The sequence below is a fragment of the Panthera onca genome, chromosome X, assembly GCF_046562875.1.
Source record: "Panthera onca isolate mPanOnc1 chromosome X, mPanOnc1 haplotype 2, whole genome shotgun sequence".
NCBI lineage: Eukaryota > Metazoa > Chordata > Mammalia > Carnivora > Felidae > Panthera > Panthera onca.
In genome coordinates, this window is record NC_138357.1 from 13,303,114 (window position 1) to 13,323,685 (window position 20,572).

The 20,572-nt window shown below is 41.7% G+C and overlaps 1 protein-coding gene across 3 annotated transcripts in view; it reads left to right on the forward strand.

Annotated features, from left to right (window-relative positions):
- Window positions 1-17,160, forward strand: part of MCF2 (MCF.2 cell line derived transforming sequence) — a 109,957-nt gene extending 92,797 nt beyond the window's left edge. For all 3 annotated transcript variants that reach the window (XM_081793637.1, XM_081793635.1, XM_081793636.1), the window contains 7 exons: window positions 1,508-1,586; window positions 2,140-2,206; window positions 3,942-4,051; window positions 6,427-6,539; window positions 9,375-9,487; window positions 10,372-10,472; window positions 15,394-17,160. In XM_081793637.1, the coding sequence (XP_081649763.1) occupies window positions 1,508-1,586; window positions 2,140-2,206; window positions 3,942-4,051; window positions 6,427-6,539; window positions 9,375-9,487; window positions 10,372-10,472; window positions 15,394-15,434 (624 nt within the window). In that variant the 3' untranslated portion in view covers window positions 15,435-17,160. The remainder of the gene's footprint in view (window positions 1-1,507; window positions 1,587-2,139; window positions 2,207-3,941; window positions 4,052-6,426; window positions 6,540-9,374; window positions 9,488-10,371; window positions 10,473-15,393) is intronic.
- The last annotated feature ends 3,412 nt before the right edge of the window (window positions 17,161-20,572 follow it).

A 20,572-nucleotide genomic window follows, 5' to 3' on the forward strand; every position in this document is an offset into this window, starting at 1 on the left:
ATTTGGTCACTGTCTCTCAAAAATTTGCTTCAGAGTACCCTTATCATGATGAAAAAAATAAACATACGCTTAAAGCCCTGGCGTGATGCACTACAAGGTCCAACCTGTTTCAGGGAAGGGGAGACGAATGAGAGCATTTCAAGAGGATGTTGTCATCGTGATAAGTATTTGTATATGACTTGTGACCTGTGAATGTGCTGTTATTTGTTGAAATTGCTCAGTGGTTTTTCTTCGTTTTAGTTCTATATTAGGTGATAAGAATTCATAAAAATACATTTTCTGAGTTTGATTTACATATAAGACTTCTTGCTGTCCTTTTACAAACTTGTAAGTTATCAAGATTACAGTAGATTGTCTTTTCAGAATCAGGAGAACTTGTTTCATTTTTACCAAAATGAAACATAAAAATGTTTATATATACGTGTATATATACATATACATACATATACATATACACGTATATATAAATATAATTTTATTTATTTAATAAATATAATTTATTGTCAAATGGGCTAACATACAGTGTGTACAGGGCACTCTTGGTTTTGGGGGTAGATTCCCATGATTCATCGCTTCCATACAAACCCAGTGCTCATCCCAACAAGTGCCCTCCTCAATGCCCATTACCAATTTCCCACCTCCCCCACCCCCCCATCTACCCTTAGTTTGTTCTCTGTATTTAAGAGTCTCTTATGGTTTGCCTCCCTCCCTCTCTGTTTGAAACTATTTTTCCCCTTTCCCTCCCCCACGGTCTTCTGTTCAGTTTCTCAGGATCCACATAAGAGCGAAAGCATATGGTATCTGTCCTTCTCTGTATGACTTATTTCACTTAGCATAACACTCTCCAGTCCCATCCACATTGCGACAAAAGGCCATATTTCATTCTTTCTCATTGCCACGTAGTATTCCATTGTATATATAAACCACCACTTTTTTACCTATTCATCGGTTAATGGACATTTAGGCTCTTTCCATTATTTGGCCGTTGTTGAAAGTGCTGCTATAAACATTGGGGTCCAAGTGCCCCTCTGCATCAGCACTCCTGTATCCCTTGGGTAAATTCTTAGCAGTGCTATTGCTGGGTCCTAGGGTAGTTCTATTTTTAATTTTTTGAGGAACCTCCACACTGTTTTCCAGAGCAGCTGTACCAGTTTGCATTCCCACCAATAGGGCAAGAGGGTTCCCGTCAACATTTATATTTTTAAAAGGACCCTCCTACAAAGGAAAAATAATTTAGATTGTATTGTGCTTTTTCTCTGAGCATTATTTTTTTTTTTACCTGAGCATTATTTTTTAAGGGCAGTTTCAAAAGGGTTTTGATGATTTCATCTCATCTGATGGCTACCTACTTGCTTCTTAGAAGTTTTAAGAATCAGATAGTAGAGTTTGAATTTGGTGGTTTGGGATGTAGATCATGTGTGATATACTTAGTTACATTTGTTTTGTTGTGAAGCGTTCTTTTTCAAAGGAAACCTGTCCTCTCCTCCTCCCTTTTGAAAATCTTTAGGCTCCGAATGTCGATGTGAAAATGACATGGTTGAAAGAAATACGAAGTATTTTGTTGAAGCAACAGGAACTTATGACAGGTAATTTCAAGCTTGCATTCTTCAGAACAAGAAGTACAGTAACAGCTCATTGACTCCTGTTTTGGGATAATTTGTACCGGGAATGGGGCTGATATTTACTTTATACTATTTATAGTGAAAGGGTTTGTTAAACTAATTAGTAGAAGAGCAAGGTTCAAGGGGTTGTTTGAACTCTCTTGGTGAATGAACTTTACACTGGCAAGTGAACTCCACTGCTTGAGAAGTAACACAACAAACTAACCGTATTAACTCTAAGTCCTTCCCATGAGTGAACTCTGCCAGGGACCTCAAGCAATGTTCACATGGTGATGGTTACAGTTATAAACTTGAATTTCTTGATAAAATACTACGTAGTTCAGTCCTTTTCCATATTTCACATCCAGACCGGCCTTTCCCCCTGGTCATTTCCGGTCTGTGAAGTTAATTCTAATGGGAATGGTGTGTGTGTGTGTGTGTGTGTGTGTGTGTACACGTACGTGCATGCGTGTGCATGATTCATGGAAGAAGTGCGGCTTGTGAATGGTGCTCCCATAAGCTTTGTTTTCTTTCACAGTTAAAAAACGAAAGCAACACAATCAGTTAACACAACAGGATCAGCTTCCTACTCAGCAGATTGATGCGTAAGTGATTATTCTTTAAGAAATTATCACTCCTGCAGTCTTCTGTTTTCTGTATGTCCACGAGACAATGTTATTATAAAGTATCTCTGAGAAAAACTACCCTCTCTTTTAGGAGTAACTCATCAAATTCCATAAATACATCATCTTCTCAGCTCTATCCTTATACGTGGAGCCTAATGATCCTTAATATTATCCTATTGTTTCTCTGGATGTTAAAAATAATATGAGAGTTTGGGCTAATTTTTTTTAAATGTTTCTTTATTTTTGAAGGAGAGAGAGATTGAAAGCATGAGTAGGGGAGGAGCAGAGAGAGAGAGAGAGACACACACACAGAATCCGAAGCAGGCTCCAGGCTCTGAGCTGTCAGCACAGAGCCCGACGTGGGGTTCGAACTCACCAACTGTGAGATCATGACCTGAGCCTAAGTCGGACGCTTACCCGACTGAGCCACCCAGGCACCCCAGAGTTTGGGCTAATTTTTATTTTATTTTATTCTTTCGTTCCATCTATCTATCTACCTCTTTATTGAGAGGATGTTCATCTGTCTATCTACCTGTTTGTTTATTGAGAGAGAGAATGTGTGTGCGCACACGAGCACAGGAGGGGAAGACGAAGAGGAAGAGAGGGAGACTCTCAAGCTGGTTCCACATCCGGCACAGAGGCCGACGCAGGGCTTGATCCCACGATCATGAGATCACGACCCGAGCCGAGATTAAGAGTGAGATGCTTAACTGACGGAGGCACGCAGACGCCCCTGGGCTAATTTTTAAACATGATTACAGATGCTTTGTCCTCAGTATATCCTGGAGGGAGTAGCGTGTTGGCAAACAATGGCTGCACTCGTGGCTTTCTGTTCAAAATAGTTTTGGCCACCTTCAATCTGATTGGAGAAAGAGAGTTGTAAGAGTAACGAAGGACCGGCAGTCACTGCTGCACAGAGGAAGAGCCATGCTGAAATAGAAAGATTCCTGATGACATTATTTAAGCTCCTGGATCCATATGTGTCCAGTGTTAATCCTTAGACTTTCAGTTACAAGAGCCAATAAAGTCCTCCTTTTATGGGACTTTTTTGTTTACATTTTCCCAACTGTATTGAATTATAGTCGACAATTAAAAACGATATATATTTAAAACTTGGCTTGATATACATACACGTTGTGAAATATTAATCCCAACCATCCTTTTGTGTGTGTCATGAGAGCATTAAAGTCCACCTCTTAGCAGGGGCGCCTGGGTGGCTCAGTCGGTTAAGCATCTTGCTCTTGATTTCGGCTCAGGTCACCATCTCACGGTTCTTGAGTTCGAGCCCCGTGTCGTCAGGCTCTGTGCTGGCGGCATGGAGCCTGCTGGGGATTCTCAATCAATCTCTCTCTCTCTCTCAAAATAAATACATAAACTTTAAAAAAATTATTTAAAACAAAAGATCTACCTCTCAGCAAATTTCAATCATATAATACAGCACATGATAAGAATTTTAAACAATATACCTGTCGTGGGCCCTGAAGGGAGTACCTTTTTCCTTCTGTGTTAAAGAGAGATCCTGCTGGCTTGGATCAGCTTTTCTGATATTACTATCATTCCACGGGCTGAAATTCAGGGGGCAATCAGCTGGGTTTGAATGATTCTTAGAGCATGTTCCTAACGCACGAGCTCAGTGGGAAAATTCCATGTTTAATTTCTTGTTACTCTTAAAGCATATAAAAGCTCACTTGTTTTTACACACTTACTGTCTCAGAAGGCAACACGGATCCTTTATGGGTGCCGAGGAGACTGAATCAGAACACAGCAGCACTGTGGTGGACGTCCGGGAGACCGTCCCACTGGTTCAGGCCAAAGCGAACACAGGTATGCATAGTGGCCGTAGGAAGGTAAGACTCATGGCTGTGCACAGTGTTTCCTCCCGTTGTTAATTCGGAAAATCTTCCTGTCCGCTACCTTAGTATAGAGAAAGCAAAATTAACCCATTTTCGTAAGGTCCTTTTGTTTTCCGCGTGCAAGATAACGCTGGCGGGCCCTGCAGCTTGGGTGTCAGAGCTGTGCCTGGACCAGTAGCATCAGCATCACGTGGGAACTTTTAAGGAAGACAGACTCTCTGGGTCTGCCCCAGACCTTCTTAGTCAGAAACTCTGGGAGTGAGACCCAGCCATGTGTGATTTAACACGTTCTCTATGTGGTTCTTCTTTTTTTTTTTTTTTTTAATTTTTTCTAATGTGTATTTATTTTTGAGAGAAAGGGAGACAGAGAGAGAGAGCACAAGTAGGGGAGGGGCAGAGGGACAGGGAGACGCAGAATCGGAAGCAGGCTCCAGGCTCTGAGCTGTCAGCACAGAGCCCGACGCGGGGCTCGAACCCACAAACCGCGAGATCACGACCCGAGCCGAGGTCCGACGCTTAACCCACTGAGTACAGAGATGAGTGAAACATCTCCTGGCTTCGAGGAATGCACACTTCACTCACCATAGCTTTAATGAATAGAGAAGAGTCATTTACAGCTGGAATCTTTACTTATTTTTTTGCAAATCGTGTCATTTAAGCTGATTTCAAACAAGTTGGTTAATTCAGCAAATATAACCCGGGCTGTGTGCCAGGAATTGTGCAAAGCTTTGGGCATACAGTCTGTTTAAGATGCACTCAGTTGTGGGGCACCCGGGTAATTCATTCGGTTAAGCCTCTGATTCTTGATCTCAGCTCAGGTCTTGATCTCAGGGATGTGAGTTCAAGACCCACACTGGGCCCTGCACTGGGTGTGAAACCTACTTTAAAAAACAAACAAACAAAAAGGTACACTCAGTTGCCATCCCTATGAAGCCAGGAGGGTAGAATGATCATTTAAGAAGCAATTACTGTGTTATAGTAGAGAAATATAATAGATTACTGTAGAAGCACCTGGCAAGGTCATCTACACAACTCTGGGATAAACAGCATAGACTTTTCTAGAAAAATGCTTAAGAGAAATGCTTAGCAAATGTCTGATACTTGATACGTGAATAAGAAGGCCCTCAGTCCGGACGAGTTCTCTCCTAGTCGAAGAGAAACAAGCAATGACAGCCTTGTTCAACTGAAAGTCACTTCCTTCAGGTCATCTATGCTGCGGCCCCTTGAACAGTCAGGATGAGGGCCTGGTACCGTTGCCTTCATTTGCCAGATGAGGAAACCAAGTTAGAGAAATTTGACGTGATTTTTCCAAGATAACATGAATAGTTTAGTGTGGCCAAGATGAGATTCTGTTAGTTCTCTGCCTGTATGAGATTATTTAATCTGTATCAATTCAATATATTTTTATTTTATTTTTTAATGTTTTTATTTATTTTATTTATTTTTTTGAGAGAGACAGTGAGAGCTGGGGAGGGGCGGAGACAGAGAGGGACAGAGGATCGGAAGCAGGCTCTGTGCTGTCAGCACAGAGTCCGATGCGGGGCTCGAACTCACAAACCACGAGATCATGACCTGAGCCTAAGTTGGATGCTTAACCAACTGAGCCACCCAGGCGCCCCTTTGATTTTTTTTTAATGTATATTTATTTTTGAGAGAGAGAGACAGAGCGCGCCCATGAGTGGGGGAGGGGTAGAGAGAGAGGGAGACACAGAATCCGAAGCACGCTCCAGGCTCCGAGCTGTCAGCACAGAGCCTGACGCGGGGCTCGAACTCACGAACCGTGAGATCATGACCTGAGCCGAAGTCGGACACTTAACCAACTGCACCACCCAGGCGCCCCTGATATATTTTATGAATTAAGCACCTCTTACACGCAGGACTCTTATGGATATACAATGTACGACCCACGGTCTTTGCCTAATAAGGAAGTAAGACAGGTCAAAGATAATAATATTATTAGGTAGGATGTTGTAAGTGCTGTTTGAGTAGGACCAGTAGCAATTCCATAGAAAACAACTTTGGAAGGGATTATATTCTCTTCTCTATAATATTCTCTATATCGAAAGGGTCAATATTCTCCGGAATGTTATTTAACTTATTAGTTTTAATAATTCTCCCACCAACTCCAACTTGCAACCATCCTAGGAAGTAACAGAAGTATGTGACATTCCAGGCCCTTTCTGAAATACCAGAAATTCTAAACTAGTACAGTCTAATTGGAGGTGTTATTATATAAGGATACTGTTCTGGGCCATTGACGGTTATAGCCTTAGTTTTACTTCACTCCCTGTGTTAGACCAGCACCATTAAGGAACTGCACCCCCCCCCCCCATGTTTTTCTTCTAGTTTGGACCCAGATGTCATCACCTGCAGAAATTTCTGAAGACCCTGAGGAGTGGTCAAGCAACTATTTCTATTCTTCTTATGATGACAATGAAGAAGAAGAAAGGCCCCTAATGGTCAGTAATGACATATGCAAGTAAATAAATAAAGAAAAACGGTTGGGGCAGTTTTACTGATGCAATAGTGAGGCACGTGGGGGCAGTCTTCCGTCCAGATCCTCGAGGCCGTTAGGTATATTTCGTAGCCAAAAGATTTGAAACCAGTCTTACCATGAACATTCAGTAGTAAGCACTCCTCTCTGCTGGTAGAATGGGTTTGAGCTCCCTGTGGCGCTCTTGCTGAGCGCCAGCAAGATGTCAGATGGGACATGTGGTCTGTCAATTCCGCGTCTCTGTACATGGACCAGTTTTCTCTCTCGTTGAACTTCACCCCTGTCTTCAATCGCAGCGGCGGAGATAAAATCAGAGAGCACAGGAGAGAGTCACGTCTACTTTACTGATCAGTTTCGTTTCCAGATTGGAAAACCTAGGGAATAAACTTTACACGTATGAAACTCTTTGATAACATCTGGGGAGCACATTTTTGTGGGTGGCCAAAACATGTGTCAGTGGTGCCACATCGGCCTGACGGAGCAAGGGAGCACCCCATAAAACTAAAAGTTTGTTTTAGAGTAAAAGTAACTTCTGGAAGAAATAGTGTGTGCTGTGGTTAGGATCCGAGCCGATTATTAGGAGAGGGGCAGTTAGGACTGTTTAGGGTTCTGTCTACAGTTTTCCGAGGTCAGCAGCTTGGAGGGTGGGAACACTCCTGTGGAGCGGACCTCTCCTCGGTGCCCTTCAGAGCAGCAAATGCAGTTGGACCGTTCTCGTGTTGGGCTAAGGGGGTTAGTGGTGTGGATAGTCACAGAGCTGCGTAGCGCCGACCCTGGAATGCTTTCTTTAAGAAGGTAACAGAATTAGGGGCGCCTGGGTGGCCCAGTTGACTAGGCATCTGACTTCAGCCCAGCTCATGATCTCGTTCGTGGGTCCGGGCCCCGCATCGGGCTCTCTCCTGTCAGTGCAGAGCCCGCTTCAGATCCTCTGTCTCCTCCTCTGCCTCCCCTGTGTTTCCTCACTCTCTCTCTCAAAAATAAATCAAACCTTCAAAAAAAAGTAACAGTAGTCTTTCTCTGAATGAAACAGTGGCCGTAATACATATTTGGATGGGAGTTTTCTTAATTAAATACTATCTGAGGACGGGAGAGAGAGTTCAGACGTGAGCAAAAATTCAGAGGAAGCCAGTTCGGGTTTAGATGTTTTCTGCAGATGCTCTGTGAAGGGCTCGTCAGGAGCTATCAAGGTGCTGAGTAAGCATTTTCCCAGCCACGGTGGCAGAAAACGAAGTGTGTAGGCAGCGTGACTTTCATCACGGGATGGGGATGGAGAAGACCCTGTAAGCTCTGTCTCCTCGCCGTTATTCCCTGAGTTGCGCTACTAAGGAGAACATACGAGAGAGCAAAAAGTAAAATGGGTTGCAATGAGCCGCTCTGTTAGGCTGATGAAAAGTACTGCTCAAAAGATGTTTGGCCCGAGTGATGTGGATATTGTTTTCAGGTTAATTCCTTGGCATGTGCAAAGAATCGATACCACGTAACTCTTTCATTTAAAAGATTTTTAGTTACGGTACTCGTTTTAAATGCCCGTCTTCAATGGGTGAGCTGCTGTGCTGGAAAATGCCTCATCTCAGGGCACCTTTGGACTTGGGGCGCCTGGTAGGCTCCGACGGTGGAGCACGCGACTCTTGATCTTGGGGTTGTGAGTTCAAGCTCCGCACTGGGTGTAGAGATTACTTGAAAATAAATTCTTTTTTTTCTTTGTAAGTTTATTTATTTATGTATTTATTTTGAGAGAGCAAGCACGAGCCGAGGGAGGAGCAGAGAGAGAGAGGAGAGACAGAACCCCAAGCAGGCTCTGCGCTGACGTGAGGCTCGATGCCACGAACCACAAGATCATGACCTGAGCTGAAATCGAGAGTCGGGCGCTTAACCAACTGAGCCACCCGGGCACCCCGAGATTACTTAAAAATAAAATCTTTAAAAAAAGAATACTTCTGGACTTGAAAATTATTTCGTCTCTCTCTACGTTGTAGCAAAGTGCAATCAGTGGGCCTTGGATAATTTATTTAGCTTCTTAATGAATCAAGCTCACATGATAGCTGTCAAAAGATTAAGGCCAAGTAAAGCACAGCAGTATGGTTTAATGTGCTTTTATTGGACCCAGAATGTCTGTGTTCATTACTTTTACCTGTGCAAAATGATACAAATCCCAGAAATCCTTTTGAGGGTGTTAGTCTTTGCTTAGGGCTGCTGCCTTTTGTGTGTGTCTAGATAAATTTTCCATAGGAGGAGTTTACAAGTAACCGTATTGAAAAATTAGTTTCACACTGGGTTTTTTTCTGGGTTTATGCTTTTTTTTTTTTTTTTTTTAAGTTTATTTATTTTGAGAGAGAGGTGGGGGGAGGGGCAGAGAAAGAGGAACAGAGAGAATCCCAAGCAGGCTCTGGGCTCACAGCACAGAGCCCGATGCGGGGCCTTGAGCTCACGAAACCGTGACATCGCGACCTGAGCCGAAATCAAGAGTCAGACGCCTAACCGACGGAGCCACCCAGGTGCCCCGTGGGTTTGTGCTTATAATTCATAGAAGTTAAAGTCATCGTTCTCTGTTATCTTCTGTGTAGTTCGTGCTCTACTTCTCTTTTTTGCAAACAAAAATGAATTCTTCAGGCTCCATAAGCCCATGTTCTGCTTTTTCTTCCCCCATCGCAAACGGTTCCGTGTTTGCTCATCCCCGCTGGGCTGCTGTAGCCACCACTATTCCCACTGAAGGGTGAATTCTTTATGTCATAGAGCATGCAGTTACCCAGGCCGTTTTATAGTCAAGTTTGTAATGTGATCTTTCAAAACAACCTTATAGTCTCCAGGCAATTACAAAGCCCTAGCAGATGGCAGGAAGAGGGGCCCAGAAGACCTCCTGATCAGAAATGGAGATGTCTTTCGGTTTCTCCATGAAGATGCCGAAGGTCAATGGTGAGTGTGTTCTCCGTGCTTACGATGACCTTTGCCGGGGGCACATGCATATCTAATCAAATGTTCCGCTTTACTTGTATCTTTGTTATACAGTCCCAAGAAGCAGAAATATCACATTTCTTATCAGTATCTCATTTTCATTGCTTCAGCTATGCCTCTATAGCTCACTGAAAGGAATGTTAACCTTTGGTGAGTGAAACATGCTCTGAAAGAATGAAATGCTATGAGTCTGCATGCTCTTTTGTGGTTTACCCTTGGCTCAGACATTTCAACTGAGAGACCTGGCTTTGTAATGGCTACAGATCCCACTACATTTGGTCGTTGAAGTCACTCATTGACTCATCTCATTTTTAATGAATGCCTACCAGTGTGTGCCAGGAACCATGCTTTGCTACTTTACGACACAGTCACCTTCTCTTTGTCAATTCACATATTGACTTTTTAGTCCTACCATTCTACTCTAATGCATTTGACTTCACTTAGCACCGATTGCCAAGATGGTTCTGCCGAATATACTGTGTAATTATAGAGAGTCCAAAGCAGTAAGGAAATCTAGTTTGGGAGAGGACTGAGTGAACGAAACTCCATAAATCTTTTGGAACTTTGCTGTGAAATGATTGTTGTCTTCACTGTGCCCATGACGTTAGCTGAAAGGCCACATGGAGTGTGTACTTTGACTCTAAAGGTGGACGAGTACAGGCCAGGGTGAAAAGTAATGACGGATCATTAAAGTAATCAGCATTTTTGCTAGTAACCTAAGTCCCTTGTAGGTCACTCAAAGGACTCAAGGACAGTGTCATGAAGGTCATTGGATTACATGTGTTTTTTGTTGTTGTCGTTACCGTATATTACCACTGTTGGCTACTAATTCATTTATCATTCAGGTTGGTGAAAAATCTAAACAGAAGAAAAGAAGGTCTGATTCCCGGGAATACTTCGCAGATTTTAATTGGTGACTATGGGTTTCAGAATGCCAAAGTTACAGGTATAATATGAACAGACTGTATACTGTTTGTTTAAAGGCTAACAGTTTTAAAGCTCCACCAAGGATGCAATCGACATAGGCAAGAACTTTTCTGCACTTAGAAATAGAGCTGCAAGCATATTATGTTGGCTAGGATTTTATTTTATTTTTTTTTCCTTTCGTAGCTTTAAAATAACAAAGAAAGATTTTTAAAACATGTTACACTTTTCCCTGCGAGGTTGACTGGTATGGAAGAGAGTCTCAGATACCAAGGTGTCTTGTAAGAGATCCTTCAGAACTAAATACTGATGATGTGCTTTTAAAGTACCAGCCTTATACTGTCCAAGAACGCTTTACCAGTGTGTTTTAGTCAGTTCTGAGTACGTTGTTTCCTTACATTAGCTTTCAGCCACATACACACACACACTCGTGTCTGTGTCCAAGACGTCATATATGAAGGTAGCATAAAGTAATGAGTGCTGACCTAATATTCCCTTCTATTAACCCTACACTTAATACATAAAACTTCTGTATTTGAAAATAAACCAGTATTCTTTTACATTTTCCCCCTGAGTAATACTGAGCTATCTATCGAAAGGTATCACCAAAAAAACCCCACGAAAACACAGACTTTTTGTGAACATTCTTATCATATGCACATATTTCCTTTGAATTCCTAGGTTTGGACTTGTATTGGAATTCTGTATTGGCTCAATTAGAAGAGCATGCGACTCTTGAGCTCAAGGTCGTGAGTTCAAGCCCCACGTTGGGTATAGAGATTAGATGGTATAGAGATTAAATGGTATAGAGGTTGGGTATAGAGATTAAATAAATAAAGGTCACTTCTTGTTTGCTTTTTTAGGTACCCTAAATCTGGGTCACCTTTTAGAGTATTTCCTCACCGGTTGTTGAATTATTTAGATAATTATTGAATGATTTACATAATTAGTAATCAGAAGAGTCTGACATATCTGAACTAGTTGACATTTATTTAAAACCTGCACCCAATGACTGTAGAATACACCATTATTTTTAAGTGTACATGGAACATTCACCAAGATAGATCATATGCTGGGTCATTAAAATAAGTCCCAGTAAATTTCAAAAGACTGTAATCATATAAAGTCTTAAAAAGCATTAGAAATGGATGTCCGTGGATCTCTGGGTGGTAAGCAATGCACCTCCAAAGAACACGTGGGACAAAAAAGCACGAGAGAAATTGGAACTATTTCAAATTGGATGTTCAGATACTTGTGTTACAAACTTAAAAATCACCGCAATTCACCATGTGAACGTAACAGAGGGGGAAATTATGTCATCCTTTAAATAGCTGACAAGAGTCCATATTCATCCGTGATAAAAACTCTCACCAGACGAATAAAGGGAATTTCCTCAATCTGATCATGTACGCTCATGAAGAACCACAACTAACATCACACTTAATGGTGAAATATTGGAAGCCTTCGCCCTGAGATTGGGAACAAGCCAAGGATATTCACTCTCACCATTTCTATTATAGCCATTTTCATAACTCAAGATAAAGAGAGAACAAAATGAAGGGAAGAGGCAGCACCGTCATGCCGAGCAGATCACGTATTTGTACAAAACCATAAGGAACCTCTACACAAAAAGACCCTAGTAGAAGTAATAACATTTTATAAGGCCATAGTGTACAAAATCATTATACAAAATAAACTGTAATTCTCGATCCTAGCCACAGAGAATTGAAAAAACTGATTTCAAAAAACAATACCATTTACATTAGTCATATAAAATGTAAAATAAATAGGGATAAATCTAACAACAGATGTCTAAGCCTTCTATACTGACAACCACGAATCACTGCTGAGATATGTATAAGAGAACTTAATAAGGGGGAGGGAGAGATACCATGTTTAAGGATTGGAAATCACAGTGTTGTTAAGAAATCCGTTGTCCCCTGGGGCACCTGCATGGCTCAATCAGTTAAGTGTCCAACTCTTAGTTCTGGCTCAGGTCACGATCTCACAGTTCATGAGTTCAAGCCCTCATTGGGGCTCTGACAGTGCAGAGCCTACTTGGGATTCTCTCCCTCTCCCTCTCCCTCTCCCTCTCCCTCTCCCTCTCCCTCTCCCTCTCCCTCTCCCTCTCCCTCTCCCTCTCCCTCTCCCTCTCCCTCTCTCTCCCTCCCTCTCCCTCTCCCTCTCCCTCTCCCTCTCCCTCTCCCTCTCCCTCTCCCTCTCCCTCTCCCTCCCCCTCCCTTTGTCTCTCCCTCTCTCTCTCCCTCCCCTTTGTCTCTCCCTCTCTCTCTCCCTCCCTCCCTCCCTCCCTCCCTCCCTCCCTCTCTCCCTCCCTCTCTCCCTCCCTCTCTCCTTCCCTCTCTCCCTCCCTCTCTCCCTCTCCCCCTCTCCCTCTCTCTCTCTCCCTCTCTTTCTCTCTGTCCCTATTCTACTTTTGCTTTCTCACTCTGTCAAAATAAACTTTAAAAAAATCCATCGTCACCCAATTGACCTATAGAGTTCACGCACTCAAAATCTGAGTATTAAAAAAATGCAGGTTTATTCTAAAATGCATATGGATGGGTTCCTGGGTGGCTCGGTCAGTTAAGCGTCTGATTCTTGATTTTGTCTCAGGTCATGATGTCATGGTCGAAGATCGAGCCCTGCATCAGGCTCCACACTGAGCGTGGAGACTGGTTAAGATTCATTTTCTCTCCCTCTCCCTCCCCCCCACCTCTCCCCCCCCCACCTCTCTCCCCCACTCATGTTCTCTCTCTTTCAAATAAAAAAAAATGCATATGGAAAGGCAAAAAATCCAGAACAAAAGAATCTCAAAAATCTGGAGGACTTACATATCTGATTTCAGGACTTACTATAAGGTCATAGTAACAAATGCGATGTGGTATTGATGTAAGTGTAGAAAGATACAGAGATTTCTAACATGGATCCACATGCACATAATCGAAAAATGTTCAATCAAGGTACCGAGCCAGCCGGATGGGGAAAGGCAGGTTGTTTTAACAAGTGGTGCTTGAGCAACTGGGTATCCGTATCGGAGAAGAAATGAACCTTCATCCGTACATCTCATACCGTATACAAAAAGCGGTTTGAGTTGGATCATAGACCTGAACATAAAACCCAGAGTAAAAGCTTCTGAAATCTGAAAGCACAGGACAATATCTTCATAACTGCAAGTAGTTAACAGTTTCTTTCTTTCTTGCATTATACGAGGCAGAAGAAGCACTAACTATAAACGAAGAGTATCAAACAGAAACCTTGCACATGCTGAATTGAAAGTTGCACATACAACTTTAAAAATTTGTATCTGTTAGAATAAGATAAAATCTAAGATACTAAAAGCCAACACTTTCAGAAGCCAGATAGTTGTACCGAATCACATGTCCCCCCAGATTTCACTGATTCCATCTGCTGCATTGAAAAGTTTGAAAATCAACATGGCCAGCTTTCTGCTAACTGCTTTATGCTTATTTAAATGATTGACGACAGGGGCGCCTGGGTCGCTCAGTCGGTTAAGCGTCCGACTCTTGATTTCGGCTCAGGTCACGATCTCCCAGTTCATGAGATCGAGCCTGCTTAGGATTCTCTCTCCCTCTCCCCACCTCTCAAAACAATAAAATAAATGATTCATGAGAGAAGAAATACAGGAGTCCCTGAAAGTACATGCTGGAGAAGCTGTTGAAAGTAACGTATATAAATCATTTTTTACGAAGCAGTTCAAAAACCAATAAAGCCATGTGTGTATTGGAAAATAATGGCGTTTCTTATGCTCCGGTCTCCAAGATTGAAAACTGAACACACCAAGTATGTTCATCTAGCTTCCATATATATAATACAGGAAGACTTGGTAGGTTTTCCATCACTTGTATCATCATTTTAAATGTAGAGCCAGATTGTCCTCATACTTAATTCGGGACAAAGTTAATTACATTACATTTCAGCTAACTGAACTGTGGGACATGTAAAATTACATATTCGATTAGCTTTAATTTGAAGTGATTCCATTACTGTAACCAATCACCGTAGATTCAGTGTGTGTCACTACCCTCTGGAAAGCACGTGGCCGAACAGCTTACACTGGCTTTGGGCCAGTGCTTGTTTTCCAGACGGCAAAGGGCTTACTCTATGTTTGTTAATGTGTACACTTTAGTTGGCAAAAACCGCATTATCTTTTCTAGTTCTTTTAATTGTCTACCGTAAGTATAGTTTTCCAATAGCCTTTTCTTTGTTTCATGCCATCGGGAGGGTAGAAATGTAATGTATTGATAGATCACCAGCACTTAAAGCATTTACTGCTCTCAGCGCGGTATGCTACTGGATCAAGGCTCTAGGTCCCCTTGGTCCCTATTCTCTAGAAAGTTCTGACTTCAGACCTTTTGAGAGCATGCATGCCTTTCCCATCACGTGCATTTATGACTTAAGTCCTTTGACACATTGATACTCATTGGTAGATTTTTGTTGAATGCTATAATATCAAGTGGTCTGGATTGAGATCTACCCTCATTACACTGCATGGAGCAAAACAGTGTATTGTGGCCTACAAAAATTGAATCTGTGCCAGTTAGTGGGTTAGGAAATTACAGTTGACCACACAGGCAACTGTCGGCAGCACTTAGGTTTAAAGATAGACACGAGGCTATCTTATTTGGAATCTGGCAAATACAGGGTGAACATCTCTTTGATACTTACGTGCTTAACATGTTTCCTGTTATCTATATGCACACAAGCATAGCTCATATAATATTTATGAAATCCAGTTGTAGGAGATGTGAATTCTGTTTATTTTGCTGCCAGTAAAGTTATGCCATTCATAAACTAGATGGCTTCAAGAAATAATCTTGTACCAGAATAACACCTTTCATAGTAAAATAAGCAAGAGACGTCACCTTTGGATTTAGGATGCACCTTTTGAATCCTCACGTTGATCATTCTTCATTATTTTGTAGCCGCTGCTCTGAGTAACACAAGGAAACTAAGTTCCCCTTGAATGAAAGGAGAATGAATAGACTTTTCGAAATAAGATTTCCTTTGGAGGTGTGAACTAGATTATATTTCTTAAAAGCGTTACAGATACGTAGCACAAGAGTCAGGATGATCTGTGCTGCCCGTGACATTCACAGAATTTCCTCAGGACTGAGAAGGACTTCGTCATTCGCAGTTTGTCTCATTCTTGCAAGAACCATCTTCACACCTTCCGCCCCACCCCCCCCCCCCTCAGGTGACAAGTGCAGGTTACTTCGCTTCCAAGTAGGGTTTTCCACGACAAGCATTCGGACTCCATCTAAAACCCAGAGATCAGTCACTCGGAACATTTCCAGGCAAAACGCTTTCCCTGTAATGTTCGGGGTAACTTTTCAGTAACAAAACAAAACGAAATTCCAAAGAGAGAAGAGAGATAACCAGAGAGTGTAAACCCCTTTGTGGGCTGGTGGTTTTATTTCATTATTTACTTCTGTTATCTGTGGGACTCTAACGTACCAAAGGGATGTGTTCTGAAGGACCTCTTTTGCACTTTGACTGGTATTAGGGTTGACAGAGCTGTCTTACGGCTCTGGAAAGATCCAAAGCCAAAAATCCTGTAGTTAGGATGTGTTGAAGTTTACATTTTACGCATTGAAACTTGGATACACGTGTCACAGCTTTAAGTGAAAGACTCCTATTTGCACAAGAGGTGTTCCTGTTACAAAGCTCTACGTTTCCAGTGTCTTCACTTGCTTTTGCGTTTTGTAGAAAAAGCAGTTCTGGTAAAGGTGTTCTTAAGTTATATTGTGTCTCTTCCTAGGGTTTTTGTTTTGTTTTGTTTTGTTTTTGTTTTTGTTTTTTTTGGTGATCCGTGTAGAGATGTCTTTCTTCTAAATATGTAAAAAGCGTGACCACTTGCTTTAAAGCCCAGGGCCAGCTTTTGCATGCGGTGTTGAATTTATGCTTGGAGTATTTTCTTTTATGGACCACTGAAGACAATGGTTTGAAATTGCTGCCTTTTGAATCACGGGCTGTGAGTTTTCCTGTCAAGTTGGCACATTAGGCGCATGGTTTTTGATTATGGTTTTATGATAAACACCACGATAACTATATTAGACATAAATGTATCTTTTAAGTAGGTTTATGTGTCATGTTAAGATCATAGTTAATGCCAGTGGTATCATTTGATGTAACAGTTTGTATGACAAACCGATTGTATTTTATTCAAAGGTACCTGCAAATTATAAGTCTTCGAATGTCCAATTTGCCGAATTTATGATGATTGATTTATAACTCGCTCATGAAAATGTCCATAAATGTGATGTTTCGCTTAATGCTTCTACGACAATAACAACAACAAAATGAGACTAAAGTACGTTTCTCTTGAGTGCTGACCCTGTGGTTAGAAGACACAGCTAGGAGATAAAATTTTTGATTGATGATGCCCCTCTGCACAAAACGTCTTCATTTTTATGGTATTAAACTAGCGATTTTAATCCTTTAAGACGATACTGAGTTCTGTAGTTTCAAACATACAGTTATAGTCTTTTAATGTCTTAATCACTGTACAACGAATGCTACATTTGTATATGTATTTGTACATGGAAATGCACTGTATTAATTTTATTGGGCTATAAATGTGTGTTACTATAAAACATAGCAGCAATTTCCCTTTAAGTCTTCAAAATTTAATTACATTGTAAATGTACTTACAATGTAAATGTACTTGTGTTAATTCCACATTAAAAATATTCAACCTTAAATTTAGTCGTGTATTTTCTTCAGTTTAGTATAGTATCAATTATATGTTGAACCCTCCTTTCCTCTCCTTTATTAGCGACACCCGAAAGATACCAGAGGTATTTTGAGTTAAATGTTGACCTTCAGGTTCGTCATAATGCGGTAATAAATAAAACAGTGAGAATTAGCCTCATGGTAGCCAGATACAATAGAACAGAGAAGAGAAACCAGAAACAAAGTCTTACACATATGGAATTTGCTGTGTTATTGGATGTAGCATGGCATGTGGGGAAATTGGGGACTGTTTAATAAACGATGCTAAGAAAATTGGGAAAAATAGATGTTTACCTTGAGCCTTGCTTCATAATTCCCTGAGAGACAGAGATGGAGAGATCTGACTAGAACTAGGATAAAATGTTGTGTTCAAAAAGTTTCTTCATCCAGGGGCGCCTGGCTGGCTCAGTCAGAAGAGCATGTGACTCTTGATCTCGGAATCGTGAGTTCAAGCCCCATGTTGGGTGTAGAGATTACTTAAATAAAGAAAAACTGACTTTTTTTTTTTTCTAGGGCTCCTGGGTGGCTCAGTCGGTTAAGTGTCTGACTCTTGATTTCGGCTCGGGTCGTGGTCTCACGGTTCATGAGTTCGAGCCCCACATTGGGCTCTGTGCTGATGGTGTGGAGCCTGCTTGGGATTCTCTCTGTCTCCCCCCTCTCTCTGCCCCTCTCCCGCTTGCAATGTGTCACTCTCTCAAACTAAATAAACTTAAAGACAGTTTCTTCCCCCAAGATAGCTGTAAATGAGGTTCCAGGGGTCAGATGGATAGCCACATTGGTGAGTGGATATTTCTACACTCTGAAAAAAATCTGCTTCCATATCATGGAGCCCAAGGAAACCCGGAAAACAGCTAGATCTCTGAGATGGTTTTCTGAACCATTGCTTTTGCAAAGGGCACCTAGTTGGGTTCACCAGACTTCACCTCTTCCAAAGCTCACTAGGGAACCAGAACTTTGGGCTTAATACAGAGAAGGAACAAAAATCTATCAAGTTGGTTCAACTGAATCTTCTGTTCTTTAAAAACTGAGAAATGTTTCAGGTGCCTCAGTGAGCATCCCATCGCACAACGAAACATTTCTTTTGCCTTTAAATTTACTTTGAGTTTTTTTTTTTTGAGCAAGTGCTTTCAGTGAACTAGTTAGAAAGAAGCTAATCTCCAAAGAGCTCCTTGAAAATTAAAATGGGTATTCCAGTTTTTATTCCTATGTTGGCTGAAGAGTAAACGTTATTGGTGACATTTCCAAAATTGCGTATGAATCTCATAGAGTTGTTATGAAAGCCATGCTGACATCTGGGCTCTAGTATTCTCTTAAGAAGCGAGGACATTTCTGAGTATGTTTTTGTAAATGTAAGGGAGTATAATGCTTCACTGGAAGAGAAATTAGTGATTCTGTTTGGGGCTTGGTCAGAAATCACTCCAGTTTCACTCAATAGACTTTCTCTGAGAAAAATGCTTATTATTAATAGGTATTAGAACATAGGAACCTGCTTCCCCTAGGGGCAGTAAACTCGAGAGTGCTTAACGAATCAAGTCTCAAGCAAGTAATTGTCAAAGCAAGTTATTTTTATCACATTTTGGTACACTTCCCTACGTTGATTTGAAATGGTCAGTTTGCAGTTGGTTTCATGGGGCCTGCCCAAGGCCAGCAAAACGCTTAGGAACAAACCAGTGCTGGGGCGCCTGGGTGGCTCAGTCCGTTAGGTGTTGGACTTAAGCTCAGGTCATGATCTCACAGTTGGTGGGTTCGAGCCCGTGTTGTGCTCTGTGTTGACAGCTCGGAGCCTGGAGCCCGCTTTGGATTCCGTGTCTCCCTCTCTCTCTGCCCCTCCCCGACTCACACTCTGTCTGTCTCTCTCTCAAAAATAAACAATAAACATTAAAAAAAAAAAAAGGAACCAGTGTTAAAGAGAAAACTTAAACCCTTTGTATTGTTGAAAAGAAAATCAGTAGAAGTGACAATAGGCTTTCCTTTTTAGTTCAAACTGTATTATATATATTAAAGCTCATGCATGATATATTTAGGTCTTCAGTTTTGCTTTGCACTTAGCGAGCGCCTATCCGATGTTTGTTGATCACCTCATTTTCACATGTACAAATTAGCGCACTAAATTCTGGGGAGATGCTTTCAGCGTATGACCTCCAGATAGGACTATTAACGTGTATTGAGAACAGCCAGTGAAGTTGGACTTCATGAAGATGCATTCCTTCAGCTAAATGAAACTTTGGATAAACCCAACCAAGATCAAATATAAACCATTTCGAAGATACATTTCATCTGCATATTTGTGAGAGAGACTCACTAACTTGATCACTATCAAAATAAGCAAAGAAATGCAACCAGGCTGGAGAACAATTAAAATATCATAATGGAGCAGAAGAGAAAGTCAAAGATTTGAAGCATGAAAAGAGCTTGATGTGCCTAGGATTACTTCAATTAACTTTTTTTTTTTAATATTTATTTTTTGGGAGAGCACAAGCGGGGGGTGGGACAGAGGATCTGAAGTGGGCTCTGTGCTGACAGCAGTGAGCCCGATGTGGGGCTCGAACTCACGGACCGCGAGATCATGACAGCGGAAGTCGGGGGCGCTCGACCTCAACCCACTGAGCCACCCAGGTGCCCCCTACTTCAGTTAACTTTTACTCTCAGTTTGATAGTGAATGTGCTCTTTTCCATGACAATCTATGAGAAATCAAAGCAGAACAAATAAAACGTTAGTGACAAACGGAACCGTAACTTTTCCACCATGGCGGACATTTTGGAATCTATCTTCAGAAGCTAAAATGATCTCTTTACTGCAGCTGGGGAAGATATAGGGCTATACCTCCCTGCACATTTACAACTAGTTTTAAAATACCCGAATTCAGTGCAAAACAGCCATCTTACATACCGGAATTAGGACCTTAGAAATCTACCTGGATTCTGAAAACACCAAGTGCTGGGGCGGGGGAGGGGGTGGGATGTGAAGCAAGAATTCTTACACGGTGCTACCGGGAGCATAAACTGGTGCAACACTTCGGTAACAATTTTCCAATAGTAAGCAAAGTTGAAATGAGTACTGTATAACTTAGCAGTTCCGTTCCTAAATATCTGCCCCAGAGAAACACACACGTGCTCGAGATGTGTCCCAGAATGTTCATAGTAGCACAGTACAAAATTTGGAGACAACAGGAATGACCATGAACAGAAGAATGGGATATTATGGAATATTCTACAACAAAATACTGTGTAGAGGTTAAAAGGAAAGATCTAGAGGGGGCGCCTGGGTGGCTCAGTCGGTTGAGCATCTGACTCTTGATTTCAGCTCAGGTCATGATATCAGGGGCGTTGGGATTGAGCCCTTTGTTGGGGTCTGCATTGTGTGTGTAG